Raw genomic sequence first — 16,022 nt, 5'->3', positions numbered from 1 at the left:
TGTGTGTGTGTGTGTGTGTGTGTGTGTGTGTGCGTGTGCATGTGTATTTTTGCGTGTGTGTGTGTGTGCAGGTATATACTGTATGTTTTTGCGTGTGTGTGTATGTGTGTAAATGTGTTTTTGCATGTATGTCTGTGTTTGTATGTTTGTGATTGTGTGCCTGCGAGTGTGTGTGTGTGTGTGTGTGTGCAAGTGTGTGTTTACCTACAGCACAAACACACAGCGTCCATCGGAGTGTGTGTGTGGTGTTGAGCACCTGTAAGTATGTATGTTTTGCGTGTGTGTTCACCTGCAGCATGTATCCTCTCACGTAGTCACGCAGCGTCCATCCGAGAGTGTGTATGATGTTGAGCACCTGTGTGTGTGTGAGTACGCTGAACAGACGGTCCAGCAGGATCTTCATCCGGACGGGAAGCGCCTGCGTCCCGTACAGAATCAGACTGCTGATGTCAAACACCACACTACTCTGGACGATCTCCACCTGCCCCGAACACAGCAGAGCCGGAGCGCACACCTTACCCACCGCTGCGCACACACACACACACACACACACACACACACACATACAGAGACACACACACGCAGACAGACAGACAGACACACACACACACACACCAACACACCACACAAACACACACAAACACAAACACACACACACACACTCACACTCACATGTGTGATTCATACCGTGAAGGACCCAGCCATGTGTAGAGCGATCACATGACCTGATCTGAGTTTGTCCTGGCAGGAAACACTCACACGGACAGTCAGCTTGTGTGCAACCAACAACCTGCAGAACAAGAAAGTAGAGCGAAAAAGTGTGAAACGCTTCTAAAGTTTACACATTTTAAACTTATAAATAAAATAAACCAGACCAAAAGAGTTTGTTTCTCATTACAGTCACTTTGAAGCTCAAACTGGGCGAAACATGTTTAATCTGAATCTGATATTTAAGAAAACAATAATAAATGTATGCTTTAAATTAAATAAAAAAAATAGAATTAAAATAAATAAAATTATAACAATAAATAAATAATAAATGATAATATAATTATAAAATATATTAAAAAAATTTAAAAGCAGAATAAAATTGCAATTTGGTATGTAAACATTTTTTTAAATACATTTTTAAAAATAATTACTTTTTTTATTTTAATGTTTAATGGCGTGTGCTCACAGTGAAGTATGTGCATTTATGGTTATGACTGAACGAATTGCTTCAGGTTAAAAACTATTGTGAAGGATGACCAGAGTTACAGTTTCACACTGAAATGTATATGAAATTTTTAAGGATTTTAAAATTCAATTTATTTCACTAATTAAATAGAGTCACGCTGACCTTCAAAATAGAACAATCTGAAAACACAGTAAAAATGTCATTTAGAGCACAAGTATATTTCAGGTAAATTTTACACCTTATTTATAAAGTTGATGATGCTGTTTATTGATTTTAGTGAATTAATGATAGAATTGTCCACCTGTGCCTCCTCCTCCATCTTCAGAGTCTGCTCATCTCGCTTCAGAAGAGACCCGTCGCTGTCCGTCTGTCAAACACGCAGATGTTTTCTGTTGAAACGACTCATAAATCTCACGAAGACTTTCAATAAACAGGAATATTTAGAGAACATATTTCTCAAAAATTAAAAGTATGCACATGTGCGATACCTCCTGGAGGAGTGTGTGTGTCCACGTCCCCATGTCTTCAGACTTTCCCGGGTTTAGTCCGTATCTGGAGTCTCCTGATGAAGTTCTGATGGGATCGTTGGGGCCCGAGGAAATATAAAGAGCCCTAATCACTATCACTCTCTCTCCAAACCGCCCACTTCTAATGAGAACAGCAGAGCGGCTGCGTTTGATAGGACGAGAGCGTTCCTTTGTCTTGAAGAGACAGAAATTCCAAAACAACTCAGAAACACTCGGGAGGGGAAGAGCTCTGGGCTAAAACTGCGCAGAGACACAGATCTCAAATGTGCTGATCAGCATTTCAACAGCCCCATATATATATATATATATTAGAGAGACTTTTCTTGCAGTCCTAGAGAGGTTAAACGTTCTTAAACTTGGCAGGAAAACGGCGTTCAAGTATTACGTGAGTTCAGGTTTTAGTCTCTAGTTCTGTTTTAAAATGCTGCATCAAATGTCAATATAAATGGACATAAATTCAAGAAGGCAAAGCAATCACAGTGTGGTATGCAAGCAAATATTATAACGATGACATGCATCTTTCTTCAGATTCTGAAGTGCCAACAGTAGTCCTGTTTGTGCAAACAAACTATTAAAAACAAGTTTCCTTCATTAAAATAAACTAAAAAAAATGAAACTTCAGCTTAATTTTAAACGTTGCCATGGCAACTAACTAACAAAACTTTAAGCTGAAGTACTAAAATTAGTAAAAAGATAAATAGAAATAGTTTTAAAAATCAAAAACTAAAATTACAACAAAAACGGAATGTACAGAAATAAAAGCTAATTCAAATGTTAATCAAATTCTATAATAATAATAATATATAAATAATTGTAAAATAACACAAGTAAAAATATAACATTGGCAAAAAAATTAAAATGACTAGCAAAACAAAGTTTGATCTTTACGCAAAGCAGTTCGAGCTGAATTAAATGCAGACATTTGTGAAGGAAAAACGAATTAAGGCCCATTCATAAAAACTATAACAATATAGAAAAATAAGAGAAAAAAAGATAACTTTTTTTACTTGTTTTCAAACATGCATGCAGATGTTTTATACCCAAGCCCAAATTCTTAAAATTAAATTATTATTAAATACTTGTGCAAAACTAAGAAGCTAAGCTAATTTTAGAAAGCCGCCCATTCATAAAAACTATAACAATATAGAAAAATAAGAGAAAAAAAGATAACTTTTTTACTTGTTTTCAAACATGCATGCAGATGTTTTATACCCAAGCCCAAATTCTTAAAATTAAATTATTATTAAATACTTGTGCAAAACTAAGAAGCTAAGCTAATTTTAGAAAGCCTTTTTTTTTTAAAGCTTATATTTATCTATTGTATTTGTTACTTATGTATTGTAAGTTTGCTGTCTTTCTATACATCTTTAGGGATTTAACTATATGCCTTATTTATTTGCACATTTTTGAAGCATTTTGAATTGACAGCCAATCAGAATCCAGAAACTGCAGAGGGCTTGTGAGTGAGTGAATAGCTAATAATGAATTATATCATGAAAATGTCAAATTAAGATCATGTTAATCAAAATAAAACACTACTTGAAAAAATAAAGCTTGTATACCTGCATGTCATGCGACCATCAGAAACGCTTGCTGTCAAATTATTAAAAACATTAACTTAAAATTGCATAAAATAAAATAAATATTTTCGGTTGACAAATGTTTGGGAGTCCTTGGTTTATTTGACCTCTTATATGAATTTTAGCAGAAATGTTTATTAACATGGTACACTTTCTCTGATTTTTTTATGAAACTCTAAATAATTTTCCATCTGTGCATGTTTAACATTCTCAATAATCTGCAAAATATTTAACACTACTTTGAGCTCCTGCAATATGGAGGTCCAAACCTGCAGAAATTAAAAATAAAATAAATAAATAAACATATAGATAAATAGGTTCTCGATTAAAACAAATATAGTCTATATTTATAAAATATAGTTTAGTGTCATAAAACTTAAATTTTTATGACCTTTTTCCTTCATGCATTATTTTCTGCATTTATTTTTATTCTTTTTAAACTTTTATTTACTTATAATTTCACCTATTTTTATATTTTATTAATTAATTAATATTAGATGTATTTATTTATTCCCACATGTATTTATTTCCAGGTTTATTTATTCGTTTATTTCTTTTTACTTTTCCTTGTGCAACATGGAGATCATTATATAATCATTAAGATGCATATTATAAATGCATGAATAAATACGATTAAAAAAGAAAATAAATATATATATATAAAATAAAAAAGAAAGAATAAGAAAATAAAAGTTTAAAAGAATTAATACAGAAAATAATACATAAAGTCAAGTCATTTATTTCCTATATTATACATTTACTTATTTATCAATCTATTTATTTACATTTAATTTTGGCAGGCTTGGTCCTCCATACTGCAGCAGATAAAAACAACACAAACCCGAATATTTCACGAGGGACAAACCTGCGGAAATCAGGCCTCTGGCAGCAGAAGAGCCCCAAACACCTAGAAACACGAGGATTAATAGTTAATAACGGCGCCGGTGAGTGTTCGTGCCGCTGTTAATGAGAACCTGATGGGACCGTCGTTGTGAATTAATGAAGGTTGTTGTGTTTAAGTAACTGGGGACGGCTTCAAAGCTCCTTCTCGTTAGCGTCAAACTTCGCTACCTGCGAGCCGCGGCCAACCGGAGGACTCAGGTGACCCTGCCAAAAAACACGCGCCCTTGAGGGAGAGAACGAGGGAGAGAGGAGGAGGAGAGGAACCTACTTTAATCCACTTTCCCTCTGATGCCACTTTCTGCTGTCCCACATTGAGACGTGAAGGAGAGCGTGCGCGAGCGACCAGACCGGCGCCGTCTCTTTGTGCGCGCTCCAACTTGGCACATCGGCGATATAAAGGGGGACAAACACACGCATGCTGATCTTTGTCGTAATTAAAACTTGAATCACTTTCAGAAGTTCCCCCGATGTGATTGTGGAGAAAAAAAATGGACAAAACAGACAGGAAAATAACACAGATAGGCTACGGATCACTTTGGTTCCTAATTATATCCGCTTGTTTTCTGTCAATATACGCGACTTATGATTAATCGGCCGATATATCGGTAAATAACTAAGAGCAACAAAGTGCAGGAAACGCTAAACCTATCTGCGCTACAAGCCAGTGTGTTTATCATTCTGATAATACATTTAAATCACATGATATCAAACGCTGTGTGCATATTACACAGCACAAGGACTGTTTTCGTACCGATATTAATAACTGTGGATACGCCTGAAAAAAAAAAAAAAGATGTAGAAACAATTTTCACACAGAAATCGCTAGTAAATTTCACAATTAACATATTGAATCAAACACTGAATTTTGCAGTAGAAAGACCGAAATAGTGTTTTCCTCGATAACCTTTGTTTTATATACAACTTATATACAAAAATTATTCTTTACAGCATATTTGTACACCTGTCTAAATCTTTTCGGACATGTGTGATTTTTTTCCGCATTTTAAAACTATTATTTTTTATTTATTTTTTAACTGAAAACCAAACATATTGTACAATAATACAACCAAATATGTCGGGGGCATATAGAAAGAAAAAGAAAATGTATTAGTTTATTAATCAATCACTGAAAACCATTGTACCTTTTAAACAACTGCATAGTCTGTATTGCTTTCAAGTTGCATTGCTCTCCAAATATATCTTAATGTCACTTTAAATTGCATTTTTTTAAACCCCTTTTGACTGTATTAATATATAAACAAGCAAATATAATAATTAAAAAATAAATACTAGATTTTAATCACCATCCAATGAGATTTGTGCGCAAACATGCTGACAAACACTTTTACTCTGTGACCAACATTACGACTAAGAGATTTGAGAAATCAAAGTGTCTTTCCATTGAAACTTACATGTTTTAATAAAATGATTTAAGCTTGAACATCTCTTGCTCTTTTTGAACTGGATACATTTTTAACTTTTCAACGTCGAGCAACAAAAGCAGCCAGCCTTAAACTGACATTTCATACTGGACTTAATATCAGACTGTAATAATTAGAGGCATAAGCGTCAGTAATGACTGTAAACGCTCATGTATTCATGAAGCCGGGACTTTAAGCAGTGAAATGTGTCGTTACAGCAGAAACGGCTGACAGTGTGTTTGTGAAACGGCATTTAATCAGACATGAGATTAAAGCTACTCTCAACTTCATTCACAGTCATGACAAACGAGTCTGTTAGTTTGTTCGGCCACATGATCCTCTTAAAGACACCAGTGACCCGAAGAGAGAGACATTTACAGTGTTATTTCAAGACCCACACGCTCTCAAAAGTTTGGGGTCATTAAGATTTCGTAATGTTTGAAAAGAAGTCTCTTCTACTCAACAGGGCTGCATTTATTTTATCAAAATTACAGTTAAAACAGTGAAATATTATGGATACGCCTGACAGCTGTGTTCTCTGTGAATCTCTGTTAAACTGTAATGTATTTCTGTGATGCGCAGCTGTATTTTCAGCATCATTCCTCCAGTCTTCAGTGTCACATGATCTTCAGAAATCAGTATAATATGCTGATTTGCTGCTCGAGAAACATTTCTGATTATTATCAATGTTGAAAACAGTCGTGCTGCACAATATTTTTGAGGAAACTGTTATGCATTTAATTTTTCAGGATTCACAGATGAATAGAAAGTTCAGAAGAACAGCATTTATTTGAAATAGAAATCTTTTCTAACATCTTAAATGTCTTTACGGTCACTTTTGATCACTTTAATGCATCCTTGATGAATACAATTATTTTCTGTCAAAGAAAAAAATATAATTGACCCCAAACCTTTGAAATGTATTATCTATATAAAGTTATAACAGAATTTTCATTTCTGACTGAACGATTCCCTTAAGAGTCAGAAACTTGCTAAAGGACGTTTTTTCTTTCTTTCTTTTTTGCCGTTTTAGGAGTGTGTCTTTAAGCAGGACCCTGAGTTTGAAGCTCCACTAGATCCTCCAGAGATCATGAAAACAGCCCCTGTGGATCTCGTGTGCTGCTGACGCCACTGAACATCAGTCTGATCGTCCTCGCGTCTCACAGGAGACGTCAGATAAACTGATGCTTCAGCGCAACACTCCCAAGTTTCTGAGTTTGAGTCTGAATCAGCATCTGCAGCTGAAGTTTCATTCTGACCATCGTTCACAGCACACAGAAACTGATCCTACACACACATCTGTTTGTCCTCTCGCACACTAAAGACTCTATACCGGCCTCACTCGACCTATATCAGTTTGCCTACAGCTGGACACAAGATTTCCTGACAGAGCACCCCAGACAGTGAGACTGGACCATCCTCCACCATCACTCTGAGCACAGGTACACCCCAGGGGTGTGTGCTCAGTCCCATTCTGTTCTCCCTCTTCACCTGCGACGGTGTACGAAATCGCTCATAGCTCCTAAAACATTAGTCGCAGACTCAAGTGTCTTATCTCGTTGGAATCCTTGGCTTACGGCGGACAAAATCATTTGATTCAGATTGGAAATTCGGAGCAGGTTTGCAAATCTTTTGACTCAGATTGGAACTTCGGAACGCTTATCGCAAATCATTTGGTTCAGATCGAAACTACAGAGCACTTATCGTGAATCATTTGGTTCAGATCAGAACTTCAATGCGTGTATTGCAAATAATTTGATTCAGATCGGAACTTCGGAGCGCTTATCGTAAATCATTTGGTTCAGATCGGAACTTCAATGCACGTATTGTGAATCATCTGATTCAGATCGGAACTTCGGAGCGCTTATCGTAAATCATTTGGTTCAGATCGGAACTTCAATGCGTGTATCACGAATCTTTTGACACAGATCGGAACTTCAATGCACGTATTGTGAATCATTTGATTCAGATCGGAACTTCAATGCACGTATTGTGAATCATTTGATTCAGATCGGAACTTCAATGCACGTATCGTGAATCATTTGATTCAGATCGGAAATTCGGAGCAGGTTTGCAAATCTTTTGACTCAGATTGGATCTTCGGAACGCTTATTGCTAATCATTTGGTTCAGCTCGGAACTACAGAGCACTTATTGCGAATCGTTTGTTTCAGATCAGAACTTCGGAGTGGGATTGCAAATCTTTTGACTCGGACTGGATCTTCGGAGCGCTTATCACGAATCATTTGGTTCAGATCGGAACTACAATGCGTGTATTGCGGATTATTTGATTCAGATCGGAACTACAGAGCACTTATTGCGAATCGTTTGTTTCAGATCAGAACTTCGGAGTGGGATTGCAAATCTTTTGACTCGGACTGGATCTTCGGAGCGCTTATCACGAATCATTTGGTTCAGATCAGAACTTCGGAGTGGGATTGCAAATCTTTTGACTCGGACTGGATCTTCGGAGCGCTTATCACGAATCATTTGGTTCAGATCGGAACTACAATGCGTGTATTGCGGATTATTTGATTCAGATCGGAACTTCAGAGCAGGTTTGCAAATCTTTTGACTCAGATTGGATCTTCGGAACGCTTATTGCTAATCATTTGGTTCAGCTCGGAACTTCAATGCGTGTATCGCAAATCATTTGATTCAGATCGGAACTACAGAGCACTTATTGCGAATCATTTGGTTCAGATCGGAACTACAGAGCACTTATTGCGAATAATTTGATTCAGATCGGAACTACAGAGCACTTATTGCGAATCATTTGATTCAGATCGGAACTACAGAGCACTTATCGTGAATCATTTGATTCAGATCGGAACTTCCGAGCAGGTTTGCAAATCTTTTGACTCAGATTGGATCTTCGGAACGCTTATTGCGAATCATTTGGTTCAGCTCGGAACTACAGAGCACTTATTGCGAATCATTTGGTTCAGATCAGAACTTCGGAGTGGGATTGCAAATCTTTTGACTCGGACTGGATCTTCGGAGCACTTATCACAAATCAATTGGTTCAGATCGGAACTTCACTGCGCGTATCGCGAATCATTTAATTCAGATCGGAAATTCAATGCACGTATCGCGAATCATTTGATTCAGATCGGAACTTCAATGCACGTATCATGAATCATTTGATTCAGATCGGAAATTCGGAGCAGGTTTGCAAATCTTTTGACTCAGATTGGAACTTCAGAGCGCTTATCACGAATCATTTGGTTCAGATCGGAACTACAGAGCACTTATGTTTTTTTTAGCTGTATTGGTTGTATTTAGTGTCTATATAAAGTTATAACAGAATTTTCATTTCTGACTGAACGATTCCCTTAAAAGAGTCAGAAACTTGCTAAAGGACGTTTTTTCTTTCTTTCTTTTTTGCCGTTTTAGGAGTGTGTCTTTAAGCAGGACCCTGAGTTTGAAGCTCCACTAGATCCTCCAGAGATCATGAAAACAGCCCCTGTGGATCTCGTGTGCTGCTGACGCCACTGAACATCAGTCTGATCATCCTCGCGTCTCACAGGAGACGTCAGATAAACTGATGCTTCAGCGCAACACTCCCAAGTTTCTGAGTCTGAGTCTGAATCAGCATCTGCAGCTGAAGTTTCATTCTGACCATCGTTCACAGCACACAGAAACTGATCCTACACACACATCTGTTTGTCCTCTCGCACACTAAAGACAGGTTCAGATCAGAACTTCAATGCGTATATTGCAAATAATTTGATTCAGATCGGAAGTTCGGAGCGCTTATTGTGAATCATTTGGTTAAGATCGGAACTTCAATGCGTGTATCGTGAATCTTTTGACTCAGATTGGAACTTCGGAGCTCTTATTGTGAATCATTTGGTTAAGATCGGAACTTCAATGCGCGTATCGCGAAACATTTGACTCAGATCGGAACTTCGGAGCGCTTATTGTGAATCATTTGGTTCAGAACCAAATGATTCACGATAAGTACTCTGTAGCGAATCATTTGATTCAGATCGGAACTTCAATGCACGTATCGTGAATCATTTGATTCAGATTGGAAATTCGGAGCAGGTTTGCAAATCTTTTGACTCAGATTGGAACTTCGGAACACTTATCGTGAATCATTTGGTTCAGATCGGAACTTCAATGCGCGTATCGCGAAACATTTGACTCAGATTGGAACTTCGGAACACTTATCGTGAATCATTTGGTTCAGATCGGAACTTCAATGCGCGTATCGCGAAACATTTGACTCAGATCGGAACTTCGGAGCGCTTATTGTGAATCATTTGGTTCAGAACCAAATGATTCACGATAAGTGTTCCGAAGTTCCAATCTGAGTCAAAAGATTCGTGATACACGCATTGAAGTTCCGATCTGAATCAAATGATTCGCTACAGAGTACTTATCGTGAATCATTTGGTTCAGATCGGAACTTCAATGCGCGTATCGCAAATCATTTGATTCAGATCAGAACTTCGGAGCGCTTATCGTAAATAATTTGGTTCAGATCGGAACTTCAATGCGTGTATCACGAATCTTTTGACTCAGATTGGAACTTCGGAACACTTATCGTGAATCATTTGGTTCAGATCGGAACTTCAATGCACGTATCGTGAATCATTTGATTCAGATCGGAACTTCAATGCACGTATCGTGAATCATTTGATTCAGATCGGAACTTCAATGCACGTATCGTGAATCATTTGATTCAGATCGGAACTTCAATGCACGTATCGTGAATCATTTGATTCAGATCGGAACTTCAATGCACGTATCGTGAATCATTTGATTCAGATCGGAAATTCGGAGCAGGTTTGCAAATCTTTTGACTCAGATTGGATCTTCGGAATGCTTATTGCGAATCATTTGGTTCAGCTCGGAGCTACAGAGCACTTATTGCAAATCATTTGGTTCAGATCAGAACTTCGGAGTGGGATTGCAAATCTTTTGACTCGGACTGGATCTTCGGAGCGCTTATCACGAATCATTTGGTTCAGATCGGAACTACAATGCATGTATTGCGGATCATTTGATTCAGATCGGAACTACAGAGCACTTATTGCGAATCATTTGGTTCAGATCGGAACTTCAATGCACGTATCGTTAATCATTTGATTCAGATTGGAACTTCAGAGCAGGTTTGCAAATCTTTTGACTCAGATTGGATCTTAGGAACACTTATCGCGAATCATTTGGTTCAGATCAAAACTTCAATGCACGTATCGTGAATCATTTGATTCAGATCGGAACTTCAGAGCAGGTTTGCAAATCTTTTGACTCAGATTGGATCTTCGGAACGCTTACTGCGAATCATTTGGTTCAGCTCGGAACTACAGAGCACTTATTGTAAATCATTTGGTTCAGATCAGAACTTCGGAGTGGGATTGCAAATCTTTTGACTCGGACTGGATCTTCGGAGCACTTATCACAAATCAATTGGTTCAGATCGGAACTTCAATACGCGTATCGCGAATCATTTAATTCAGATCGGAACTTCAATGCACGTATCGCGAATCATTTGATTCAGATCAGAACTTCAATGCACGTATCGTGAATCATTTGATTCAGATCGGAAATTCGGAGCAGGTTTGCAAATCTTTTGACTCAGATTGGATCTTCGGAGCGCTTATTGCGAATCATTTGGTTCAGATCGGAACTACAATGCGTGTATTGCGGATCATTTGATTCAGATCGGAACTTCAATGCACGTATCGCGAATCATTTGATTCAGATCGGAAATTCGGAGCAGGTTTGCAAATCTTTTGACTCAGATTGGATCTTCGGAGCGCTTATTGCGAATCATTTGGTTCAGATCGGAACTACAATGCGTGTATTGCGGATCATTTGATTCAGATCGGAACTACAGAGTACTTATTGCGAATCATTTGGTTCAGATAGGAACTTCAATGCACGTATTGTGAATCATTTTATTCAGATCGGAACTTCAATGCACGTATCGTTAATCATTTGATTCAGATCGGAACTTCAGAGCAGGTTTGCAAATCTTTTGACTCAGATTGGATCTTCGGAACGCTTATTGCGAATCATTTGGTTCAGATCGGAACTACAGAGGACTTATTGCGAATCATTTGGTTCAGATCGGAACTACAATGCGTGTATTGCGGATCATTTGATTCAGATCGGAACTACAGAGGACTTATTGCGAATCATTTGGTTCAGATCGGAACTACAATGCGTGTATTGCGGATCATTTGATTCAGATCGGAACTACAGAGGACTTATTGCGAATCATTTGGTTCAGATCGGAACTACAATGCGTGTATTGCGGATCATTTGATTCAGATCGGAACTTCAGAGCAGGTTTGCAAATCTTTTGACTCAGATTGGATCTTCGGAACGCTTATCGCGAATCATTTGGTTCAGCTCGGAACTTCAATGCGTGTATCACAAATCATTTGATTCAGATCGGAACTACAGAGCACTTATTGCAAATCATTTGGTTCAGATCGGAACTACAGAGCACTTATTGCAAATCTTTTGACTCAGATTGGATCTTCGGAACGCTTATTGCGAATCATTTGGTTCAGCTCGGAACTACAGAGCAGTTATTGCAAATCATTTGGTTCAGATCAGAACTTCGGAGTGGGATTGCAAATCTTTTGACTCGGACTGGATCTTCAGAGCACTTATCACAAATCAATTGGTTCAGATCGGAACTTCAATGCGCGTATCGCGAATCATTTAATTCAGATCGGAACTTCAATGCACGTATCGCGAATCATTTGATTCAGATCGGAACTTCAATGCATGTATCGTGAATCATTTGATTCAGATCGGAAATTCGGAGGAGGTTTGCAAATCTTTTGACTCAGATTGGAACTTCGGAGCGCTTATCACGAATCATTTGGTTCAGATCGGAACTACAGAGCACTTATCGCGAATCATTTGGTTCAGATCGGAACTACAGAGCACTTATCGCAAATCATTTGGTTCAGATCGGAACTACAGAGCACTTATCGCGAATCATTTGGTTCAGATCGGAACTACAGAGCACTTATCGCAGACTCAGATCGGAACTTTGGAGCGCTTATTGTGAATCATTTGGTTAAGATCGGAACTTCAATGCGTGTATCGTGAATCTTTTGACTCAGATTGGAACTTCGGAGCTCTTATTGTGAATCATTTGGTTAAGATCGGAACTTCAATGCGCGTATCGCGAAACATTTGACTCAGATCGGAAGTTCGGAGCGCTTATTGTGAATCATTTGGTTAAGATCGGAACTTCAATGCGTGTATCGTGAATCTTTTGACTCAGATTGGAACTTCGGAGCTCTTATTGTGAATCATTTGGTTAAGATCGGAACTTCAATGCGCGTATCGCGAAACATTTGGTTCAGATCGGAACTTCAATGCGCGTATCGCGAAACATTTGACTCAGATCGGAACTTTGGAGCGCTTATTGTGAATCATTTGGTTCAGAACCAAATGATTCACGATAAGTACTCTGTAGCGAATCATTTGATTCAGATTGGAAATTCGGAGCAGGTTTGCAAATCTTTTGACTCAGATTGGAACTTCGGAGCTCTTATTGTGAATCATTTGATTCAGATTGGAAATTCGGAGCAGGTTTGCAAATCTTTTGACTCAGATTGGAACTTCGGAACGCTTATTGCAAATCATTTGGTTCAGATCGAAACTACAGAGCACTTATCATAAATCATTTGGTTCAGATCGGAACTTCAATGTGTGTATCACAAATCTTTTGACTCAGATTGGAACTTCGGAGCACTTATCGTGAATCATTTGGTTCAGATCGGAACTTCAATGCACGTATTGTGAATCATTTGATTCAGATCGGAACTTCAATGCGTGTATTGCAAATAATTTGATTCAGATCGGAACTTCGGACCGCTTATCGTAAATCATTTGGTTCAGATCGGAACTTCAATGCGTGTATTGCAAATAATTTGATTCAGATCGGATCTTTGGAGCGCTTATTGTGAATCATTTGATTCAGATCGGAACTACAGAGCAGTTATTGCGAATAATTTGGTTCAGATCGGAACTTCGGAGCGTTAATCTTTGATCTTGTATATCTTTTCTATATATATATATACTGTATATATATACACACACACAAACTCACAATTCTGACTTTTATCCCACAATTTTGAATGTAATTCTATTATATATATATATATATATTTTTTTTTTTTTAAAAAGCCAGAGTTTATAAATACATATATACTTTTTTTTTTATCTCAAAAAGGTGAATTTTCACCAAAAGGTGAGGAGTTTGCATTGATGCAACAGCGACACACACACACACACACACACACACACATACACACACACACACACACACACACACACAGCACATCACTGGCAGCCAGTGTAAGCAGCCACTGACAGTCAGATAATCTTCATGAACTGAGACCTACAGCCCATCCATCTCTCCTCATCTGTAGATGGCGACTGGAAAGAGGATTTCCACAGAGTGGAGGATTAAACAAACACACGCTCCTCTGACATCCAGCATCTGCGTGAAAACTGTCACTGTCGCTTACTCGGATAATCAAGCATTAATGTGTTAATACTTAAAAAAAAATACTTTAAAACCAGCAGACCAAAGAAATAACATGTGGTTTGCAGCTTTCATGAGAAAAAAATGGCAAGTAGCTTATTTAATAATTCTGCTAAATGTACAAGAAAACTAATTATGAAAATAAATAAAATGTCATTAAATACTGCTGTTGATTGATGTTCGAAATTATGTTTTTTTAGCTGTATTGGTTGTATTTAGTGTAGACTTATGTTGTAGTTTGATGTTCTCACACTTCTTTAGCTTTACACCTCATTATTTACGTGCCAGATAATTAATGCTCTGATTTCTAATTATATGATTTATTATTAAATATGATTTATGCATTAAGTAGCTTCAATGTAGTTCATGACTGTTTCTAAATAATATATAATTCCTTCCATCCTTTTATGATATGAAATTGATGTAAACACAATCAGTTATGTTTTCAGAACAGCACAAAACAGATCTGTGCATTAGTGGGAATGCAGCCTATTGTCTGTGATCTCATCAGTAATAATAAAACAGAAATAATGCTGAGGAAAAAAGAAAAACCCATAACTATGATTGTCTGCAAACGCTCGGATACCGAAAGTACTTTTTGTTTATCACTTGTAATTGTCTTTTCCCCCTTCATTACTTTATATTTGCTTGCATGTTTTGAAGCTATATTTAGTTGGTTAAATTCTTAACAATTGTTTTGATTTATTATTAATTTGAAATTATTTAAAAAAGTAGCCTGCTTATATAATTTACTAAAAATGCATTTTGTAGCCATGTGCAGTAATATTGGAAACTGAATCGAATCGTTGACATGATACTCGTGAACGCATCGAATCGTGAAGCCAGTGAAGATTCACAGTCCTGTCACATAGTGATGTAGACATGTGGGGGCGTGTTAGAACGAGCCGTTTTAGGGGGGCGTGGCTGACTCTTACCTTTTATAAAGAATATCTCTTTGGATTTGAGACTTTAGTCTTTGCAACTTTACAGATCTTCTTTATGCACCAAGAGCTTGTAACACTCCAAAGAGAAAGGAAACATTGAAATCGCATCATATGACCCCTTTAAGAGAGACTACATAACTCGTACATAAATATGTAGCTTTTCAGTTTGCGAATATAATTTTAAATCCACTATTAATTAAATACAAGTTAAAATACGTGGCAGTTGATCTAAATGGTGCGAAGAATCGCTGTTATTAATTATATTTTAAGTAATCGCAACCCCACCCACCCCCCTCTCTCGGTAGTGGTACATTCCTGAGTCACGCTGAGCGGGAGGCGGGCCGAACCATTCCACCGGCGCTGAGGGGAGGCACACATTCTCATGCACTTCTCCATGTCTTTTCATTCATTGCGTGATAATATTTTTAATTCGAGTGTTTTCCGTCTTGTTTTTAAATCTGAGTGTTTATAGAGTGGCCTCTGGGGGAGTAGATATGCAGAAGGGAGTGAAGGTGAGTTTGTATACACACGATATGCTTGTGTTAGCCTGAGCTAGCTAAACACGGCTATCATTTTATTTACCTCATCGATAGCGGTGCAATTATAATAAAGTCATATTATTGTTTTACAGAGGCATGTTCATAACCATAAGGCTAATTGTATTAATATAAGCGGTGTATCTGCTGGTCCAGTGTTTTGTTTATTGTTTGTGTGTGTTGGTGGCACATAACGAGTGTTGTTGTTATTAATTAACTCTTTGTTTTCTCAGATGAAGATGACATCTGATCAGACCACAGAGGGTTTTATTCCAGGAGACGTAGTGTTTGCTAAGATGAAGGGTTATCCTTTCTGGCCTGCCAGGGTGAGTTTATATACTGCAGATTTAAGGCGTATTTATCACATACTGTCTTGTATGTAAATGAGGTCAATTAAAATCTGACTGT

The 16,022-nt window shown here is 37.6% G+C and overlaps 1 protein-coding gene and 1 long non-coding RNA gene across 2 annotated transcripts in view; one reads left to right on the top strand and one right to left on the bottom strand.

Moving 5' to 3' along the window:
- Window positions 1–1,698, bottom strand: part of LOC107568959 (zinc finger protein basonuclin-2) — a 5,312-nt gene extending 3,614 nt beyond the window's left edge. Inside the window, exons 1-4 of the mRNA XM_016254959.1 lie at window positions 1,666–1,698; window positions 1,479–1,544; window positions 688–790; window positions 290–525 (exon numbers count right to left, since the gene is read on the bottom strand). Of these exons, the coding sequence (XP_016110445.1) occupies window positions 290–525; window positions 688–790; window positions 1,479–1,544; window positions 1,666–1,698 (438 nt within the window). The remainder of the gene's footprint in view (window positions 1–289; window positions 526–687; window positions 791–1,478; window positions 1,545–1,665) is intronic.
- Window positions 1,699–4,146: 2,448 nt separating this feature from the next.
- LOC107568968 (uncharacterized) lies at window positions 4,147–14,080 on the top strand. The gene is made up of 3 exons (XR_001606837.1): window positions 4,147–4,228; window positions 4,305–4,617; window positions 14,019–14,080. It is a non-coding gene; the product is annotated as an uncharacterized lncRNA (long non-coding RNA).
- The last annotated feature ends 1,942 nt before the right edge of the window (window positions 14,081–16,022 follow it).

The sequence above is a fragment of the Sinocyclocheilus grahami genome, unplaced genomic scaffold, assembly GCF_001515645.1.
Source record: "Sinocyclocheilus grahami isolate Dianchi unplaced genomic scaffold, SAMN03320097.WGS_v1.1 scaffold1296.1, whole genome shotgun sequence".
In the NCBI taxonomy this organism is placed as follows: Eukaryota; Metazoa; Chordata; class Actinopteri; order Cypriniformes; family Cyprinidae; genus Sinocyclocheilus; species Sinocyclocheilus grahami.
The sequence above is the reverse complement of the archived record's forward strand: the minus strand, read 5'-3'. Positions and strand labels throughout refer to the sequence as shown.